The sequence below is a fragment of the Emys orbicularis genome, chromosome 1 (genome assembly GCF_028017835.1).
Source record: "Emys orbicularis isolate rEmyOrb1 chromosome 1, rEmyOrb1.hap1, whole genome shotgun sequence".
In the NCBI taxonomy this organism is placed as follows: domain Eukaryota; kingdom Metazoa; phylum Chordata; order Testudines; family Emydidae; genus Emys; species Emys orbicularis.
The window spans coordinates 223,628,545-223,651,100 of NC_088683.1; the positions used below are offsets into that span (position 1 = coordinate 223,628,545).

The following is a 22,556-nucleotide window of genomic DNA, read 5'->3' on the forward strand; positions in this document are numbered from 1 at the left end:
GGTTAGCCAAAATAGGGTTCTGGTTGAAATTTAGGTGTCAGTCTCAACGAAGAAAAAGACAGAGGAGATGCTATTGGGCAAACCAACTAAAAACCAAAGAAAATCTTGAGAATTTGATGGGATTTTCTTTTCATTCATTCTTAGGCCCTTTGGAACCACTAACAGAACCACATTAGTCTTTTACCTTTCCTTTGCACTGCAATTGTTTTCAGCTCTGCCTTCACTTGGAAGCTTCCCCTATTATGGAAACATCACCATCGTGTTTGATTCATAAAGTGAGACTACAATGATGTAATTCCAAATCTGCAAAAGCCTCACAAATCCATGTATATATAGTAGATAATGTATTTCCCATAATAGTCAATACTCATGGATAGCAGCTTCTTGTCATAATTGACTAACCCCTTCCTCAAATGATCTCTTAATTTCTCCTGTGTTTTGATCTTATTTACTCATTATCAAATGCTTAAACACCCTAAAGTTACTAGTACCAAAAAACTTACAACAGATTAATCTTGGGAGAACATGATTACAGAACAGTCATCACATTCCTTACAATCATAAGTTTACCTGTTCATGTGGTGTCCACCTGTAGCTTGTTGGCAATGCATTTGATTGCAGTGTGGGAGATAAACAGGTTCAGAACCAGACCTGTTATCTTTGTACTGTTATGTGGACATGTATTGAAATCTCAATATTTACATGCTTTTTTATAACTTCTTATAATGGCGTTGGGTTTTAAAAAGTTCACCTTTCTAAATGTGCTAAATATTAATGCAAAAACCAAGATATACACAAAAACTAAAATAATTCAAGAGAGCTTCAAGTAGGGTACCCATATGCTTTATACTGAGACCTAATGTGCCAGCAGCAGACCACCCCACCACAGGTAAGAAATGAGAAATTTTGAGGGCTATTGAACACTGAATTTTCACAGCAGAACAGCACAAAGTTATTTAGCAGTGTTCAATAGCCTTCAAACTCACTTCCATCTGTGGGGTACAGTGGCTCAGTGGACAAGGGCCATGAAATAAAGGCATTTTGTTACACCTTATTTTAAGGCTAGTTGCATTTTTTTAAATAAATACTGTACATGAAACAAAGATGCATAAGTCAGGTTTTACAGTGTTAGTAACTGTGAACTAACAGCAAATAAACTTGAGACTTCCTTATATTGAAATGTATCCCTTAACTACAAACAAGCTGCTGATGCACCACAGGTGTACATTAAATGAACAGGTAAAAGAATATTGTGATTGTGTGATAATAGTTCTTCATCAACAACCCACTCAATGCAAGGTGAACTTTGCTATCAGTCAGATCGCACGTGTAATGTACTCTGTTTTTAGCTTCAATTTGTGGATATTAAATTGGTAATCCATTTCTTCTCTTAATAACCAAAGGAAATATGAGGAACGTATTTAGGGGTGCTAAGTATTAGATTCTGCAATTTTCTTATGGCTATGGATTGGGATGTGCAATAGAATAGCTAACCTTTATTCCACATTATAGACAAATATTTAAACGGGAAGTTTCTGTTATACTTTTTCAACATAAGAATTAGATGCAAATACCATAAATTAAGTGACTCCACTCTTCAAGGTAAAAGTTGGGTTTGTTTACTCATTTATGGTCATGGATTTCGGTCCTAGCCTCTCTCCAGCATGGATGTTTCATTGATGGCTGAGGGTAACACTTCAAAAATGAAGCAGCTAAACAAACTTCCCAGCAGCACTTGACAGAGCTACACCTATTCTTCCCTTTTCCAAAGCAGTACAGAATTAATTACCAGTTCTATGGATCTATTGTAAGTATAATAGACTAAAGAGCTATCACAGACACGTTTATTGTAAAAGCACAATCCCAAGAGTGTCTAGTAGAGGGCCAAAACGATTAACACAAATGCTTTGTCAGATCAAAAATAAAACCTGCACCGCCCAATTGAGGAATGAATTAAAACGGTGGGTTATCTTTCAAATTAACCAGGGCAGTTAGTGAGGAAAATTTCATGAAAGTGTAATTCTTAGCCTTTGTGAATCCACACAGCAGGCATTCTGCCAGCTGACAAGATGATGAAATTTTCATGCTTAAAAAAGCCCTCTTCATTTCCCAATTTAGATTAGCTGTTTCTTTCTCTCTATTTGCTTTTTCTGCAGCAGAATTTAAAAAACTGAGATCAATCTTTCAAAAGAATAATGCAGCTCTGGAAAGAAACTAAAATCTTTGGATGTCATCTTGGCTTAATATATTTGCAGTTACAAATGAATAATTAAGATCAAGGCTGGTGTATGTTATTTAATATTAAGGAATTAACTACTGGAATAATGCTAAATGCTGTTTGTGGTAGCTAAACAATATTTCAGTGTTCAAATGGAACCGGGCTGGTTTTAGCAACAAAGAAATGTATTTTACTAAAAGGTGAATGCATGTGTTAAAACAGTAGGAATTATAGCAGGCTTGCACAGTTCTACTTGCCCACTTGCATGGTGTATTTATTTGGGGTGCTTTTTGTTTTGTCTTTTACAAGTAAAATATCGTTCGATTTTTATCAGCACCATGACAAACAGATTTTATACCTAAGCTGATAAATTTTCATGATAAATTTACAAGGCTGGACTTTTTAAGGCACTTAAATAGAATAAGGAATGAAGGAGGAGTGGTCTGAAATCCTTAAGGGCCTGATTCAAAGCCCACTGAACTCAATGGAAAGACTCCCATTGATTTAAATGGGCTTTGGAACAGGCGTTAAGAAATCATCAGAACCTAGGCACTGTTACCTTCATAAAATGTAGTTTACTATATTTTCAAGGTTAAAACAAAGCCTTTACATTTTCATATAGATACATTTCTGTTTTAGGTACAATTTTATCCCTATAGAAACAATGGTAATATCTGCCATACAAGTGTGAACTAAAAATTTGTTTTTCTATATTAAATTTTTACCTCTCTTCCTCCACAGCTGAAGGGCGCAGCCATTCCAACAACAATCTGCTACACCCAAGTCTCAAAGTTTCATCCAAAGTTTTGCTCAGAATGTATGTCATTATAGTTTATAAGATTATATATTTCCCTTAGCCCAAACATCTCATTTGAAAATTTTCAACTCCAACTGTTACACAGCTATTAGAAATACTGGATAAAAGAGATAAAATGAAGCTCACAGAGCACCTGCCTCTTTAATTATTACTGGGATACAATAAAGGTTTCCTGTCCAACTCAAAGAAATCTCCTTTTTACAAACTACAAATACTATTTATTTGGAAATAAGCTCTGGCAGCACAGTAATCTCAATCTTCTGGAGACTAATAATGATACTTGGCATTTACACAGCTTTTTTACCTTCAAAATGCTGTACAAATAATTTGATCAACTGGTCTAAAGCTCAATTCTCAATATATTCCTATTAAAATGTATCAAAAAGTTCAGGGAACTCCCTGTTACACTGCTATAACTTCCACATGAAGGAGCTCATTAGTTATGTTCAATCACAATTTCTATGGACCATGGAAAAGGATATTTAAAAAGTTAGAATGTAATGAACCTTTCTAATCGTTTGGCAGCATTCAAACAATGGCACTTTGCATTTTGATTTATAACTTGATTCCATAATGATGTGGAACAAACCTATAGCAAGACGTTATTGATATGGACAGAGCATAGTGCAATACTAACTCTTTCCCCTTAACATGAACGCAATTTGTCTCTTTCAATGTGCTCAGTATTGTACATTCTGTGCATGTAATGTTTTCTAGCACATTAAGTGCTCGAAATGAGCTTAGCACTTGTTAAATAATTATAATAATTTAAATGCATCAAATCTAGAAAAGTGTAGCAGGTAAGCAACTTTTATACTAAAGCTACATGCCTTGATATATTGCCTTAATAAAACAAATTTCATTACGTAACTACAATTATGTCCATTTTGGAAACAGATGAACTTTGAAAGGAAGCTTCTGCTAGGTTAAGGTTAAATGAAGGTTAAATATGAGGTCTCAAACCCATACGTTCGGTATGGTGTTGCCTATTCAAACCAGCTGCCAATGCCTTCAACTTTCATATGAAGGAGCAACTTATTCGCACTTGTAATTAAGTGACTAAATTTAAATTTAAACATGGCAAAGAACTGTTTGGCTCTCTGAAAATAGGGCCGTCAAATACTACAAAAAAATATAAAGGAATTGAGATTTTTTTTTTTTTAAGAATTTCTTAAAGGAATTGAGTTGTTTTTTTTCCCCCACTGGCAATGTGATAAGTATGGAAACATTTACTTAATAATGTGTTAAGAATTAATACAGAAGAAAAAACAGTACACAAGTGAGAGCTATTAGAACATAAGCATAAACTGGAGCTATTAGAAAAAAATATTACTACTGTACTTCCCTGCAAACGTTTTGTAATATTCAACCAAAGGAACCATCAATTTGGTAAGCCATTCAAAAGACTAAATTTTCAAAAACAAAGTAATTTTGGTTACTCAGCTTTATACACCTAAGGCCTTATTTTCAGAAGCGCTGAGCATCTGAAGCTCCCACATTGACTATTATGAATCAAATATCCTTTACCATTTCACAAAAACATTCCCAACCCATCTCACCATAAACCTGCCCCAGGATCTAGTTATGATTTATGTTGCAACTAAAAAAGAAAATGAACTCATTTCAGTAGATACACATTTTCATTGTATATAGAGAGTCATACTTAAGTTCATATTAAGTTTGTCTGTACACTATAAAAGTGACTCAATTAGTCCCATGACATCTGAATACTTTGATACCTAAGAAGTGGTTGTGTCCAGTTTATAAAAGCCATGGAGCACTTTAGTCCATACAATATCTTTTATTTACATTTTTGAACCACAAATGGATATATCAAGAATAGACAGTAACATTTTGCTATTAAACAGCCTTCTTTCATGCTGCTTGGAAGAGGCTGTATAATGCCAAAAATGCCAAAACCTTTATGCTTGTGTCTGGTTTCAACATGTTTGATTAAAAAAAATTGTACCAAAGTGGCCAGAAAGAAACCTTCATAACCCACAGAGCTAGTAAGAAGTTATCTCTGTCATCCTTCAGAACATTATTAGTGGACAAGGCCTCTTTTCTCAAATTAATGGACTGTTCATTAAATAATGCATCTTGAACCAGATTTAGTTTAAAAGAAAAGTTGGTATTTGCATGCTCAAATCCCTACCTTCATAGATTTTTCTCAATGCATTACAGTCACCTTTTCTTCAAAAAATAAACTTAAAATACAAAGATCTACTCTATATGTAACATGGCCAATAACTTATATGCAAAAATGTAAGATGTTCTTATCTATCATATCCTCTAGACTGGGGAATGTTAAAATTTATTTTAGAAACGAGAAGTATTTTAAATTGGGATTTAACATCCATCAATCTATTTTAATGAGAATAAAAATCACATTAGTTATGGGGGGGAGGGGGAGTTTTTTGTAGCTATTATAAAGCACAGTAACCAGTATTGCACAAAATGAATACTCTGTCACCCCCAAGAAAAACTGAGTACCCATTAGAGAACTGATGATTAATTTAACATTGTAAAGAATACTTTTTGGATACTTACATTATAGTAGCTTTTTAAGTAACGTCTAATATCCAAGAGTAGTTTGTTGTTCATTTGAATCATATAGTTGAAAGGGGACTCATCACATTCTTTCTTACTGCATTGTTGCAAGCTGGGTTCCATAAGCTTTCCCTGCAGATTAAAATAATGTTGAAAACAATCACAAAACCACTATAAAGTTATCACACGAGAGTGTGTATACAGTATATACACAAACATACGCTAGCAATGCAAAAAGAGACAAAATATTGTAAAAGCCTTCTTCAATTTAATCCCCGACAGAGGTCTTCCTTCCTCCTACCCCATGACAATTGGCTTCTCCATCCCTAAAGACTCTTCTCCACTAGGATGTACAGTCTTTTCACTCTTCTCTTAAACAAAGGTCATTTGGGGAACTTAACATCACTTGTTTCAGACTTTATCATTCAACTAATGATGTTGAATAAAAATAAACTAGTGAAATCTATAGTAAAATCAATTCTCCTGAAAAAGACAGGCTTATCACTTTTATCAAGGACACCAACATCCTTCTCAAGACTATTGATCGTAGTCTTGGAATCATTCCTATAAGCATCAAATGTGAAGATGTGCTACAAGAGTGTACATCATTAAGCTATCTTTTTTGTTTCAGGCTCATTTAATAATTTTGAAAAGTACAAAGGATAATATTAAAGGTTTATACCATGTCATCCACTAAAATCAGAGACTGTACATTAAATTGTCAACTGGAACATTTTGCATATCTTCACACACGTGAAATTGAGTTTTCAGATCCTAAAGGTTGTTGTAAATAGCTAAAATTAAGTTAGTGAAATTCTCATTGTAAAGGAACACCCTACATGGCTGTATGATTGTAAGTTTGTGAGGGATTTTTTTTCTGTTAATATTTAAAATCCATGTTTTTCTGATCCGATCTGGCTAAAACCTCACCCACAACACTAAGCAATTCCAGGTGGAAGAGATTTTAGAGCTTGACATAAGCTCTTCTACAGTTAGCCCATCTGCAAGTCGTCAAGCCTCCATGCAATTAACTATCGTATTTACAGCTGTAATGAAGCAAAAGTCAAGGATTTACAAAGCATTGCTGATCTGTGTCTGTCCTTTCCTCTTGCTTGCTTCCAATGACTGCTTTGTTTTGATTCAAAAAATGCGAAACATCTGCTGTTTGTCCAAATTAACTTAAAATAATTACTTTTAATTTAGATAAAGGATATATTTGCTTTAACTTTCAAGGTTTTCACTACTCTGCAGCCTGCTAATTTGCCAATGACTAGTCCATGCATAACATCGCAGCAGAGTTAAATACCTGGCCCTATTTCAAGTTCTGAGCCAAGGTCAGAGATACATTTTTTGGCAGTACTTCTTGACAGGAATGCATCCCCTATGACTTTTTATGTCTGATATACAAAGACAGCAGGAAAGATAGCGCAGAAGTACCTTTCTGTCAAGAAGGGAAGTGAGATGTAAAAAGAAAAACACTGATTTTCAAAAACACTATGTTCCAATTAATATGATTTAGGATAAGAAAATGTTACTGCTACAAACAGGCTTCATTAAATAGAAAATTGCAAGTTACAAAGTTAAGATAAATATTAAATATAAAAAAATTACACTAACTTCTATTTGTAAACCAAAGCAGATGCACCATTTGACTTCATTAATCTGACAAATGCTTCCAGAGTACAATGCCGAAATGTGTGAATGGAACAGGATTCAGCACTGACAATCTCTGATCCAAAGTTATCAATAACAGAACCAAAACAGTGTCTTTCCCCAGTCCAAATTCCAATGAACCTTGTTTGAAAAGCTCCTTTTTCTACAGGAAGCCTTTTTTTCAAACCTACATGGAAACAAAAAGAACAAAAACTAACCGAACCATCAAAGACATTGTCATAAATGTTCTCTGTTCCACATCTCGGACAGGAAAACTTGAATCTTTCACAATCCCTATATTTCTCGTCATCAGTGAGCTGAGCTGGGCCACCAAGCAAGGCATCATTCTCCTCATCTTTATGGTAATGGTGATGGACTTTGAATTGGGAGGGATCCAGTCCTATTAATAAGAAATAAAAATTCCAAGACCAAAGTAAGCAATTCAGCTAGGTCAGTTTTTTCCCCTTAGATTTGGTACAACAGCTACAAAATGGGTCACAAAAATGTAAATTCAGAAAGTAAAAATCTATCCTCAGGAAAAGATTGCTTTAAAAAATATAAATACATTTTACAATGTTTAACCTAAGATAAGGTTCATGTAACACGAAGAAATCTCTTATCTTTTTATACAAGATTGCTTTATAAATAAAAGAAGCACACTGCATTATCCATCATGGGAGTATGCAACAGAACATTTTGTTTCTGAGGAAACCACTCCTAGAGGATGGTTTTATTGTTATTTTCTTTTTAAGTTACACTGAAAATATTTCAATAAAATGTGCATCATTATTAAGAAACAGTCTTTAAATCAAAATGGGACCATTAAAACTGAAAACAGAGAATAAAAACCCCATTAAAGAAACACGGGTGCACTGCTATTACCAACTCCTTCAAGTCCGTATACAACTGCCAACTCTGATTTCAATGCAGTGGTCGATTTCATTTTGGCTCAGTGGTTAACAGCATGTAGGTTTCAATCTAATGCAGTGGTTAAAATTCAGGAGCAGCATTTAAAAAGGCAGTGTTGGAGACAAAATGATTTATTTTTGGTTGCCAGAACACAAGAATTTAAACAAATAAATATATATAAAAAAAATCCTAAAAATACTGACTCAATAAAAAGAAAAAAAACCCAACACAAGCACAAAGTTCATTTCCCCTAGTTATCTGAGGGTCAAAGTAAAGCTGATGAATTTCACATTTCCTGACATGTTTTTAGCAGCGTGTTTAACTCTTTTTTTTTTTTTTTTAATTAAATAAAAAGGACTAGTTACTTGATCTGCAACTTATTTTTAACCCAGGTAAAGACAACCTAGATAAATGTCCATCAAAATTTATATTCTAATACGGACATATGACAAAATGTTCAGGAACAATGGCTTACTTTATTATAAAAGAAAAAGGCCTTATAAAACATTTCTAAAAAGGAATATTTTCAGAATAAACTGAAAGTTTAAGAAAATTAAGCGAAGTAAGGAAGTAAAATGTGTCATCTCACATTATTTAAGTAAGTGTGAAATGCAACAATTTAGCAATGATTTTAAGGAAGTTGGAAAAGGATGAGCATCCAGCTCCACTTCTATATAAGACTGAAGTCTTTGTCTTACCAAGTGAAAAGAAATAATACTTATAGACCCAAAGAACTCACCTTGGCACAAAACTGAATTAAATTAAACTTGTATGATAACACCATTTAAAAATTTATCACAAAATAAAAAAATCTACAACTAATTTTTTAATCATTACACTATTTTTTTCTATAACTAATAAATGGGTCAGATTTAAGCAAGAGAAAGAAGTGTATTGCAAACAAAATACCAATTTAACCTATTTAATTTCAATTAAAAACTTATCCCAGACCAGCGTTTTAAGCATTTCCTATTTTTATATATATATATATATTTATTTTTTTACACAAAGGCAATTAACATGAATAAAGGCTAACATCATACCAAATTAGATTTTTAAACTTAGTATAGATTTTTACAGGTCATTAGAAATAAAAGAACATTTCTAATAGCAACTGTCACACACTCCATGGTACACAGGGTCCCTTAAGAGAGACAGCATGTTTTTTTAAAAATAAGCTCATTTGTATGCTTTGAAAAAGACAAATGTTCTGCAAGACAAGTAGTAGATAAAAGTTTTATTTAAAATTTCTCCTCCTCCTCCTCAACATTTTCTTTATACGTCAGATTCTCAGAGGGAAAAACAAAAGGTGGGCTATCTGAGGTCTAAGACAATAACGATGAGTGCAAGGACATGTGTACAATATGAACGCTCTCTCTTTGTTGGAAATGTAGAAATGGAGTAAAAGGTAATGATGGCTACTTTAATGTAGAAATAGCAGTAAATTCCAATTACAAATGTATCTTTAATTCTTCCTCAAAGGATCTTTTACTACACTTAGATAATCCCTTTCACTAAATACAAATTAAAGAAGGGATATCATACTTTGCCCTTTCTGAGGAAGTCCACAGACTTTAGTTAAACTCTGATTTTCCAACTTTCAGGTTGTGAAAAATGGCGGGACGGGGTAGGTAGAGACACATGGGTAAAAATTCAAACAAATAGGTAATCTTCTTCTACTTCTTTAAAAAAATCTTTATCATTTGACTAGCTATTTTGATTGGGGAAAACAACAGAAGAATCATGGTGATGATTCAGCAAAGTATACCTTACTTAATCCATGTGAATAGTCCCACTGAATCAATGGGACTCATCAGGTGCTTAAAAAACATGCCTACATTAATTGATTTTCTTGCTGAATTGGGTCCTATATTATCTATTATTTCCTTTCATGGATTGTTACTTGGTTACTTAATCCATTTCAGAACACCAAGTTGCAGCCTCCACAGCAAGGCAGAATGCCCTATTTTGGTAAACAAAACCACAGCATGGAATATTTAAAGAATGGAAAAACTGCTCCTCTTCCCTTTGTAATACATTTTTTTAAAAAGAAGGCCCCAAGAGTTGTAAGCAATAAACTTCTGCTTTTGACTCTTATCTTTCCATGACATTGGCAAACCCATATGATTTTGCCAATTATTTCAGATTTAGTTTCATACTGAACACTTTACTATCATTAAAGGCTCTGGACTACAGGTCAGTTTTTTAGCCTTAAAAAATGGAGAGGATGTATTCGTGATTTAAAAAAAAATCCTTCAGAATTTAAGTAATGGTGAAGATAAACCAAAGAGATTTGCCTTTGTATGACAGAAATATACAAGAAAAGAAAGGTCTGGACGTTGCCATTGAAGTTGTAATTGTTGTTTTAAAATACTAAATGAATGATCACAGTTTATACTATTTTGGTTTGGTTACTAAAATAATTTGAAGTTAAAACTTTTGTAGGTGACTTGGGGGAGGGGGGGGGGAAAGAGGGCTGCTTTTTCCTCCAAAGACTAAAGTGGTGAGCATAAACAAAGCAGAAGTCATAAGGAGTGTCAGTTTTTAGGGCAACTATGGGAGATAGGGTAACAGATTAACTGATTTCTGTAGACTACCTAAAATTATTATTATCTTTAAAAAATTGAGATTAGTCTTAAAATCAGCGTTTTTTGGAAGCTATGCAAACAGAAAAGTTTATATACTTATACCTTTGCTCATTAGAGGTTTTGTGAAACAAAAGGAAAATAGCAACAGAGGGTCCTGTGGCACCTTTAAGACTAACAGAAGTATTGGGAGCATAAGCTTTCGTGGATAAGAACCTCACTTCTTCAGATGCAAAATAGTATCTGGTGCTGCCACCTAGAGACTAAGGGTGTGAATTTCTTTTAGAATCACGTCACGTAAGTGGAAATGTACTTCAGCACCCAACTCCATACATACTGAAGGTACGGAAAGATTCTGATTATCTAAAGCCTCAATATCATGCACTGCAAAGAATTCCCCTACCTAAAGACTTCTTTACCAGTAACGCTCCATTATACAAATGCCCAAATAACCTTACCAACGTTGCTTAAATTTAGATAATGGGGATCTTACTATACTTCTAAGTTAAATAATTTGTTTGACTGAATAGACATCCTAAAAGGAAAACCTATATATAATCAAAACACTGGAGTGATTAAACTTTGATCTTGTAAAGAAAAAAATGAAAATATAAGTATTACTACTATAAACAAGGTTTATAGAATTAGCGGCTAGAGATAGAACACATCAATTTAGTCCAGTTCATTTCCATGCCAGAGCAGGACTATTCTCAAACAATAATGCTTTACTTTATCTCTCTCTCTTTTTTTTTTAAATGTACTTATCACACACTAAGCACATGTTTGTAATTTTAAAAAAACACACACAAAAAAGAGACCCCATGCTTGCTCTCCAAAAAAGAACCCTCATGGTCTCCCCTAAATCACACTTCAAGCAAGGGCCTGCACCTTGTTAACAAATTCTGACCATCAATACCATACAAAGGAATTATATAGTTGATACCGAATTCACAGCACCCAGAGATTTAAATAAGGGGCTGTTAACTCACGCACTTTATCTGATCTCCAGTTAAGATATTGTGGAATACAAGGTTGCTCAGCAAAGTATGTGAATAGCACAGCTGAGCAGTTTTGTTATTTTATTTTTTTTAATAAATCTTGAATGACCAAGATTTATTAAAATTAAAACTGATCAATTCATGGATGTGGTGGTTAGGAAATATAATCATATTGCTTTGTCTTTCCTCTCCCTCCTACTCAAACCCACAGATGTGGTTTCCCTTCATTGTATAATATGACAAAATAGACTGTAAATTCTCTGGGGGAAAGAGCCACATACAATTTATATGTACAGTGAAGAGTGTAGCACAGTTTGGGGAGCTGTAAAATAAATAAAAGGAATTTGCTTTGGTAATTCCTATAGAACATTTTTTGAACTTTGTCCTACCTTTAAAATGGGTTTCTATAAAATTACATTTGGTAGCCCATACGAATGGGTTCTCCTCAGAACAAATAAGACAGGCAGCGATTACCAGAAGAAAAAATAATCTCCTGAAAAAAGTAGTCACCATTACTAAACTAAACAGGAACTAGAAAAGCAACTTTCCTAAATTAACATGCTGCAAAACTGCTAGCATGTCAAATAAAGAACACCAGTATCTGCATAAGCCTATGGACCACTAGAATTTCTCATGGAAATCAATTATACAGACATGGGGAAATTTCTCTTTTATGCAGCAAACAGCTTCAGTAATTCACTCAGGCTTTTAAACACCAGTAAGTTTCAAAGGAGGAGTGAACTCCACAGAATTTGTGTCTCAGTTGCTTGGCCGCTTTTAGAAAACACCTTACTAAGGGATGAGAGAAACACTCAGTAGTTCCTAGGACAGAAATAAATTTGAGAATGTTGACCTTTTGAAAATGGTACTTGAGACAGATCTTGCTCTAGGTTGCATTGGAGAAAGCTAAAGAAGTCAGATAGTTCGCACCAAAAAGGAGATACTCATTGTCTTCTGGAGAAGGTTCTTCAGCAATCTATCTTCCGTTAATTTCCTCAGACTCAAGAAGGATATTGACATTGCATAGCACTTCAGAATCAAGGTACCACAAATCATAACCCTTTTGGATAGGCTCCTGAGATGGGTGCTAGAGAGACAATAGGTTGCTTTTGTGAGGATGTAATGGAACTGGGTGATGGACAATAGGGTCAGGTCTGCATACCAATTTATTCAGAGCCACACTGGGGCTGTGGAAATCAGTTTAATTTGGCCACGGATACTTTCTCAGGACCTTCGGAATAATGAAAGGAAAAAGGAAGGAACATATAGAGTTTGCTGTGATTTTCAGGGACAGTAAATCTATACATCCCTAAGACTAGACAGATTCCTCTTCCCCCCACCCCAAGTCCAAAGATAGAGAACTTACAGATGGAACTTATAAGCAAACATATCTGTTATTTAGAGTTATCTACATTCTGCAAATCTGGTGTAATACTTGTGGACTGAGGTTCCATTCTCCAGCATTTAAAGTAGAGTGGCTGAACTAGTCTGCTCTGAGGCTGAAATCACCAGCATAGTATGTGGAGTGCTTTAACATCACAGAAAATCTTTTCTGCTCATTTCAAGATAAGCAATGTTTCCCTGAGCAGGGCTATACTTCATCTGCCATGACTAGTGAGGTGAGCCATCACTGCAGCATTCGCTAAATGGAGAACGACCCAATTCTGTAAAATAGGAGATCTGAAGTTGTTTCTGGCTCTTTGATCACTTGCTCTGCAAAGACATCTGGTTCACATGACATTTCTCACTAAAGTGGCTCAATTCAGATCCAACTGTTTGAAAAGATAAGCAAAGTTTAATCCATCAGACACAATATTTTCCTAAAATTATCCAGAACGGAGGGTTTCTTCTTCAGAAAGAAATGTTCTTGGATCCACTGCAAGAAGACAGAAAGCCAGGATTTCCTGTGTAACAGAGACTAAGACATATAGGGCTGGTCTATACTACAAATTTAGGTCAGTTTAACTATACTGCTCTGTGCTGTGAAAAATTTCACACCTTCTGCGATGTAGTTAAGCCAACCTAAGCTCCAGGGTAGACATTACTAGGTCAATAGACAAATTGTTCCATAAACCTAGTTACCACCTCTTAGAGAGGTGGATTTACTACAGTGAAGGAAGAACCCCTTCTGTCACTGTAATAAGCGTCTAACAGCAGCAGCACAGTTGCCTAGTGTAAACATAGCCTAAGTAAAAACAAGAAGACATTAAAGAATCAAATGATTTGTTTGGTTACCTGATGAGGCTGAAGACAACATTCTAGCCACTATAAAAACAAATTTCTGCTGCATTCCGGAGACAAATATATGTAGGCCACTATCCAGTGCCTCAGGATAATACAAGATTAAATCTTCAACTGCTCTACCTAGGCCATTACCAAAATGTCCACTGCCCCTGAATTGCAGAACGATCCCAGAATAACTAATTAGAGCCTGAAATGTTTCTAGATCACTCAAAGATTTATGATAGAACTCTGATCAACTATGTGAGAATAATATTTTTATTTTTAATGTGGGTCTCTGGAAAAAAGACTTGGTTTCTACCACCCAATACAGTTTACATGCTAGAGAACATTCCTGATAAAATGCTGCCAAAATAAGGAAACTTCACGGGCATGGAGATATCAAACTGAACGTATTTGGTTGTTAATCTTACAAGATGCTGCAATAGGTATATGGATGATCAGTCTTGCAGAGCTACAGATGCCTAAAAAAAACCCAAAAAAACCATCATCTCTGCTGTACAAATATTATACACCAAAAAAAAAATTCCATCTTGAATCGCGCTGCAAAATGCAGTTTATGCAGTTGGAAACAATAGAATCTACAGAGCGTTGAACAGTTTTTAAAATCTTGCCATTACATTTTGGAGTGCTTAAACGGAAACTAAGCTCTTTTGAGCCCCAATTGTGGGTACTGAATACTTTTGAAAATCCGGTCCTATACCTATAAGGCTAGCATAATCTTCTGAAGAATTTTTTTGGCTTTTGAAAACAGATGGATATAACTCAGGAATCTTTTTTGTCTTTCTCTGCCTCCGGATAATACAAGATTAAATCTTCAACTGCTCTATCTAGGCCATTACCAAAATGTCCACTGCCTCTGAACTGTAGGATTTGACTTTTCTTTTGATTGTTCTGAAACTCATATGCAAAGTCAGCGTTCTTGCAAGTCAGCACTCCACTGGACACAGACATAATGATTAGTGATCCATTAGTGATTATCTTTGAAAAGTCATGGAAGATGGGAAAGATTACAGAGGACGAGAAAAGGGAAAAATATAGTGCCAATCTATAAAAAGAGAAATAAGGACAACCCAGGAATTACAGACAAATCAACTTAACTTCAGTATCCGGAAAGATAATGGAGCAAATAATAAAGCAATCAATTTGCAAACACCTAGAAGATAGTACGGTGATAAGTAACAGTCAGCATGGACTTATCAAGAACAGATCATGTCAAAGCAACCAAACAGCATTTTTTTACAGGGTAACAAGCCTTGTGGATAAGGGTGAAGCAGTTGATGTGGTATATCTTGACTTTAGTAAGGCTTTTGATACTGTCTTGCATGACCTTCTCAAACAAACTAAAGAAATACAACCTAGATGCAACTACAATAAGGTGGGTACATAACTAGTTGGAAAACCATTCCCAGAGAGTAATCATCAGTGGTTCACAGTCAAGCTGGAAGGGCATATCAAGTGGGATCCTACAGGGATCAGTTCTGAGTCTGATTCTATTCAATATAAGAACATAAGAATGGCCATACTGGGTCATACCAAAGGTCCATCTAGCCCAGTATCCTGTCTTCCGATGGTGGCCAATACCAGGTGCCCCAGAGGAAATGAACATAAGTAATCATCAAGTGATCCATCCCCGTCACCCATTCCCAGTTTCTGGCAAACAGAGGCTAGGGACACAACCTCTGCCCATCCTGGCTAATAGCCATTGATGGATCTATATTCTGTGAATTTATCTAGTTCTTTTTTTAACCCTGTTATAGTCTTGGCCTTCACAACATCCTCTGGCAAAGAGTTCTACAGGTTGACTACATTGTGTGAAGAATCTTAATCAAGGATTTAAATAATGGCATAGAGAGTACACTTATAAAGTTTGTGGACGATGGGGTTGGGAGAGGTTGCAAGTGCTTTGGAGGATAGGATTTTAAGTCAAAATGATCTGGACAAACTGGAGAAAGGTCTGAAGCAAACAGGATGAAATTCAATAAGGACAAATGCAAATCCACTTAGGAAGGAACAGATACAAAATGGGAAATGACTGCCTAGGAAGGAGTTCTGAAGAAAGGGATCTGGGGGTCATAGTGGATCATAAGCTAAATATGAGTCAACAGTGTAACACTGTTGCAAAAAAAAGCAAACATCGTTCTGGGATGTATTAACGGGAGTGTTGTAAGCAATACACGAGAAGTAATTCTTCTGCTCAACTGGAGTATTGTGTCCAGTTCTGGGGGCCGCATTTCAGGAAAAATGTGGACAAATTGGAGAAAGTTCACAGTTATTATAGGTCTAGAAAACATGACCTATGAGGGAAGATTGAAAAAATTGGGTTTGTTTAGTTTGGAGAAGAGAAGACTGAGAGGGGATATGCTGACAGTTTTCAAGTACATAAAAGGTTGTCACAAGGAGGAGGGAGAAAAATTGTTCTCCTTAACCTCTGAGGATAGGACAAGAAGCAATGGGCTTAAATTGCAGCAAGGGCAGTTTAGGTTGGACATCAGGAAAAACTTCCTAACTGTAAGGGTAGGTAAGCACTGGAATAAATTGCCTAGGGAGGTTGTGGAATCTCCATCACTAGAGATTTTTAAGAGCAGGTTAGACACCTGTCAGAGATGGTCTAGATCAGTGGTCCCCAACCTTTTTGTGGCCAGTTGCACATTCATGTTTTCAGAAGAGTGTGGCGGGCGCCAACAATTTTTCAAGGCTTATTTTGTATTTGTACATTAAATAATACGAAAAACATCATACTTAATATTACATAATATATGAATCCAGACAGAAGCCGCGAGGACAGAGAACACCGGGGCCCGCGGCCCCGGAGTACTCTGTCCCCAGCAGGCGTGGGGCCCCGGCTTTTCTCCCCTGCTGGGCACTAGGCAGGCCCCGCGCCTGCCGGGAACAGAAAACACCGCGCCCGCAGCCTGAGTTATCTGTCCCCGTCAGGTGCGGGGCCGCGGCTTCTCTCCCCTACTGGGCACTAGGCGGGCGCACATAAATACCCCGGCGGGTGCCATGGCGCCCGCGGGCACCACGTTGAGGACCACTGGTCTAGATAATACTTCAGTCCCCTGCAATCAAGGCAGGACTGCACTAGATGACCTATTGAGGTCCCTTCCAGTCCTACGATTCTATGGTTCTATGATTCTATAGCACCAGCTTGAAAGTTAATAGTTAAAATGGTACAATCCAATTTCCTTTTAAACTTTTTAACATTCTATTATGGGAGGATGGAACCTTGTCAATATCTCTTAGCAAAACATTAAGAGTTCCAACTTCCTCCAAGCCATAGATCCCTGAATAAAACATCTATTTTAACACTGTTTCCATCTTCCTTCCTGATCTGATAAAGAAGCTACCTCTTCCAAGGGAGCATATGATTTTTTAGAACACCCTTCAGTGAGGGAAGTGATCCTGGTAAGGGAGCTCCAGATTTCTCTCTTCTCATTAGGGAGCTCATAACTATTTACTTGAGGATCGCATGCTTCATAGCTTACGTAGGGCAAGCTTACTGCACATATGAAGTGATCCTTACATCCCTCCATTCCTGCCCACAAGCTCGTGTGCCATCCTCCCATCCCCCTTTTTCAGGGACTTCCTGAAACTCCTCCCAATCATCCCTGAAAGGGGTTCTGTGTGCTCCCATTTCTCCCTCCTCCCATACCAGGGTCCCCCATTTCCCTCTCCTCATATCAATAGCCCTCTGTGCACCCCCATCCCCACTTCCACTAATGTCCCCCTTATTTCCCATAGCAGAAGCTCTGTGTGCCCTCTATCACCCCATATCAGGTACCCCCAACCTCCTGACCTGGGGTTCTGGGCCCCTTTCCATTCCCCTTCCCCCCACACCAACATCCCCAATCTCCTCTAAGCAAAGTTTCAGTGCATCCCCTAATGTCCAAACCCCTCAGCAGGGGTTCTGTGTACCTCCCCCATAGAAGGGTCATACATTCATAGAACCATAGAATATCAGGGTTGGAAGGGACCTCAGGAGGTCATATAGTCCAACCCCCTGCTCAAAGCAGGACCAATCCCCAGACAGATATTTGCCCCAGATCCCTAAATGGCCCCCTCAAGGATTGAACTCACAACCCTGGGTTTAGCAGGCCAATGCTCAAACCACTGAGCTATCCCTCCCCTCCCCCCCCCCATGGCAGGGACTAAGAAAACCTTCATCACACCCTTCCCCATGCAGGGGGGCTCTGTCTTCCCCCTGCCTCTCCTTCCTCTTTCCCCCATACCAGGACTTCCCAATCTTTCCCTCACCTGCGGTTCTTTGTGCCCCATTCTTCCCTCTCCCCATGCCAGGGGCTGTGTGCATGCTCCCATTCCTTTCTCCCCCATTCTTCCTCCACCCCACTCCTCCAACATTATTCTTCTTTCTGTCTGTGAGGGCAAATTCAGCTCTCAGTTACATTCAGAGTGTCAACATGTAAAACTCTATTGGGAGGATGGGCAGAGATAAGATAGGATCATTGCTATGCTGGAAGGTGCTAATGGGGCCATCAACCAGTTTGATCTAGACAACTGCAGAGGTGCTCGAAGCTGTGGCTGTTGTAAACAGCTGGCAGGGGCTTCCTGTCTCTCCTATTTTCCAATTTTCTCCAAAATCAAGGTACTGATGCCTAGAATACTCCCTGATATTTTAGAATAGATTAGTAGAGCCTGGCATGGATACGAAATTTGTATCTGCATCTGATCTGTGATCCGCAAACATGGCCCAGGGATATGAAGTGGATATCCGCAGATTTGCAGAGCTCTATTGATTGGATGCAGTGTTCTAAAGGTTTCCCATTACATATGCAATGACAGACAGACACAGAAATGCTGTCAAGTTGAATGTAAGACCTCCATCAGCTCGGCCAATTAATTACCTTTGGGGAGGAAATAAAATGAAAAATGACGTATATGCATATTCATGTCATATTTTCTATAAAAGAGTTAGAAAATAAACCCTTTGTTGGAGAAGATTTACAAGTAACTTACTAAACAATGAACTTTTCCTCTGAATAGGGAGCTGTGGAGGTGCCCTTTCTGTGTGGGTTAGGAAAAGTTTTACTGTTTTTTCTGCCATCATCTAAAGAAAAAAAAAGTTCTTCTAAGAAAAGCTCAGGCACCTGCACCTCTCTCAGGCTGAGTGAAAATGGGTGAATCTGTGTGCACCTGCAGCAGTAATCGTCTCTCTCTTGATTTTTCCACTTGCCTGACACACAAGGAAGGCAGGACCCATTACTATGGCTTACTAGAGCCGCCTGCCTAGGAAAAAGGTCTTTATTGCCATATTTCTGAAAAGATATATCTTTAATCTTTAATGAAAAGGTATTAACAGAGATGCAAGTTTCTTTTTTCCTGGACAGATGCCAAAGAGCACATAGTCTGTAACTGTGTAGTATGTTTTCACAAGATTTTCTTAAATTGCTAAGAAACAACAGTGCTGACATTTATAAAAACTAAAGGGTGTCAGACAGAGTTAGATTTTACAACCCTTACTCATACAGATGAGCACTTACTCATATGAGTAACTTCACTCAAGTCAATAGGACTACTCATGTGACTAAGCATACAACTAATCCACACTGCTGCACTATCTAGGTCATACAAAGTATAAGAATACGACCACGCTGCAGCTGAAAGCGTGCCTCCCAGCCTGGGTAGACAGACTCATGCTAATTCAAGCAGAGCTAACAAACGCTGCAGCATCATAGGCAGCAATTTCGTTTAGCTGCCCAAGTCCAAGCCTGCCCAAAGCCCTGGGTTTGAGTTTGGGTGGCTAGCTGAAGTTGCCACGCGTGTAGCAATGCCCACACTGTTATTTTTAGAGAGCTAGCATGAGTCTGTCTACCCAGGCTGGGAAGTTCATTTCTAGCTGCAGTGTAGACATACCCTAACTAGTCTCTCCCCAACACAGACTGACCTGAAGAACAGATTCCCTAATGTGCTTCTGCTAAGAAATGATGTGCATTAATTCTGCTCACTCTGCCTCTTGATGCTCTCTGGATAAAGTGAGTTTTAGATACTTACCTAACCATGTTGCAATGAGAACAGAGTCAATTCCATCTATGGGCTCACAGATTCGAGCCACTACGGGGTGAATCTGTTGTGACAGATAGTACTGAGTATCAACAGTAAGATTTTCTTGTTTTTGCAGCTGTTCTGGAGCATACGCTCTCTGGCTGGCACTCAGATTTGACCCATCCTAAGAAAGGGGACACACACAAAACAAACCAAGAGAAAAAAAGTCAGTCATATGTGGGTTGGAGTTGGGGTTAGACGTTTCAGCATTATAAAACTATGTTTTTTAAAAAAGGGTACCATGGATTCCTTCCTTCAGCTATTTTATTACATATCCTATACAAATTCAAGAAATCTGAAGAAACAGGTTACACTTTTGTTGCTGGCATTAGCTAGTAAATTCAAGAACATAAATCCAACTTGTATTATTACAGCTTGTGTGTGCAAATCAGTAATAGTAGACAGAGTAAACAGTCCTATCTGTCAATTCAGAAATGCACAATGAAAATATACTGTTACCATAAGCCCAGTTAAAAGTATGCAGAGGGCAAACATTTTGGGATCACCTTATATTAAATCAGCATTATCACATTACAGTAATCGTTAGAGCAGCTTCCTAAGCGTTGTGGTGGATTCTCCATCACTGGAAATTTTTTAATCAGATTGGATTATTTTTCTAAAAGATATGTTCATGTTCAAACAGGAAGTAATTCATGACCTGTGTTACACAGGAGGTCAGATTAGATGATCACAATGGTCCCTTCTGGCCTTAGAATCAAATAATCTATTGTAACAAGCAGATACCAAACCACAGCCTTACATTAATGTGCTAAAATAATCAGTGGTGCATCATCAAAGAACAGACAAAACACTAAGTGGAAGAATGGAAGGAGGAATTAAGAGAGCAAGACTGAATCTATTTTGCTAAGAAGTTTATTGTAGGTTCTACATAGACAGGAATAAAAATGGGTTGATGGAGAAGAAACTGTCAGACACCAATGCATAGATAAATAGCACCACAGAGACAGTGTGATCAACCCAAAAGGGTTGAGCAGGGTAAGAAATTCTTTGCAATCCTTCTTGTCAAGAGCGCCATTCTGGAGTTCCAGAGAGCACAAGGAGCCTTTCTTAAACAGAAAAAAATTGAAAACAGAGGCTGAAACAAGTTGGAATCAGAGGCTAAAATGCAGGTTGAAAATGGGGCTGGTGGGAGGGTAGAGAAAAATCTTGAGTTCCAAGAAAAAACTGGATTCTAACCCCGTAATCCATCAAGGAGCCATGCCCCAAGGCAGACAGCTACTATGTTGGGATGAAGCACACAACTCTCATCCTGTGAAAGGAGATGAGGAATGGTCAGGAACATGAACAGCAGTTGGACACAGAAGTGAAGCAGGTAAGGGTACCAAGCTGGTCTCAGTCAGGTCAACACTATAACGGTAACTCTGACTTTGTTTTGTCTGATCTTGTTCATTACCCTTAGTATCAGTGGCATTGGAGGAAATGCATAGAACAGTCTCTTCTTCCAAGATAGAAGAAAGAGTAGTGGCCCAGACCCCTCTTGATCAGAAAACAGGATACTTCCTGTTCCTGGAGATGGCAAAGAGATCACTTCTAGCAGTCCCCATCTTTGGAATATGCTGTGGAGAACGTGGGTGTCTAGCTCCCATTTGTAATCCTGTGAGACGTATCTGCTGAGAACAGCAGCTGCAGTGTGCTGAATACCTGGGAGGTAGACTGCTGAAATTTGGATCTGATGAGCCATGCACCAATTCCATAGTTTCATGGCTTCAGCACACAGGAATTATTGATATAGAACAGGCAGGATCCATTGTCTGCCATGACCCTGATTGATTTGCCCCTGATTAGGAGTAGGAAATGAAAGCAAGTGTTCCTGACAATCCTGAGCTCCAACACATTCGTGTGAAGACTGGTTTCTTGAGTTGTCCATCTCTCCTAGTTGTGAAGATATTGAGGTGGGCTCCCCATCCCAACAGCGATGCATCTCTGTTGTTAAAGTCACTGTTGGGGCTGGGCGACAAAAAAGAACGTTTGCACCGACATTGAGTTGACTCTTCCACCAGTCTAAGGAGTTCCTCACTTGTAGAGGAACTGTCACCTTCTGTCCAAGGTATCTGACTGGAGAACAGATCTTTCTGAGCCAACTCTGGAAGTGATAGAGACATAACCTTGCATGATAGGACACATGGCAGTTTTGTGACCAAAGAGCTGAAAACAGTTCCTTATTGTGATTCCTGAGGCATGTTGCGCATACGCTAAGAAGAAGGGCTCCCCTGAACTTTCTGTACCAGATCTGATAAGGTTACGAACCTGTCTAAGGGAAGGTACGCTAAAGCTATTAATGAGTCCAAATATGCCCCTATAAATTATATCTCCTCTACAAGAATGTGGACTTTTTAATATTCAGCTGCAGACCTAACTTCTGAAACAGACCAAAGTCTGGGTAGATGACAGCACTACTTTGTAGGAACAGTCCTGGGGTAGCCAGTCGTCGAGGTACAGGAAGACTAGGATCACTTCTTGTCAGAAGTAAGCAGCCATTACTGCTAGGACTTCTGAGAACA

At 37.7% G+C, this 22,556-nt stretch overlaps 1 protein-coding gene across 1 annotated transcript in view; it reads right to left on the reverse strand.

Annotated features, from left to right (window-relative positions):
- POLA1 (DNA polymerase alpha 1, catalytic subunit) overlaps positions 1-22,556 on the reverse strand; it is a 329,016-nt gene that overhangs the window by 144,966 nt on the left and 161,494 nt on the right. The window contains exons 32-34 of the mRNA XM_065423293.1: positions 19,984-20,158; positions 7,457-7,638; positions 5,586-5,717 (exon numbers count right to left, since the gene is read on the reverse strand). Of these exons, the coding sequence (XP_065279365.1) occupies positions 5,586-5,717; positions 7,457-7,638; positions 19,984-20,158 (489 nt within the window). The remainder of the gene's footprint in view (positions 1-5,585; positions 5,718-7,456; positions 7,639-19,983; positions 20,159-22,556) is intronic.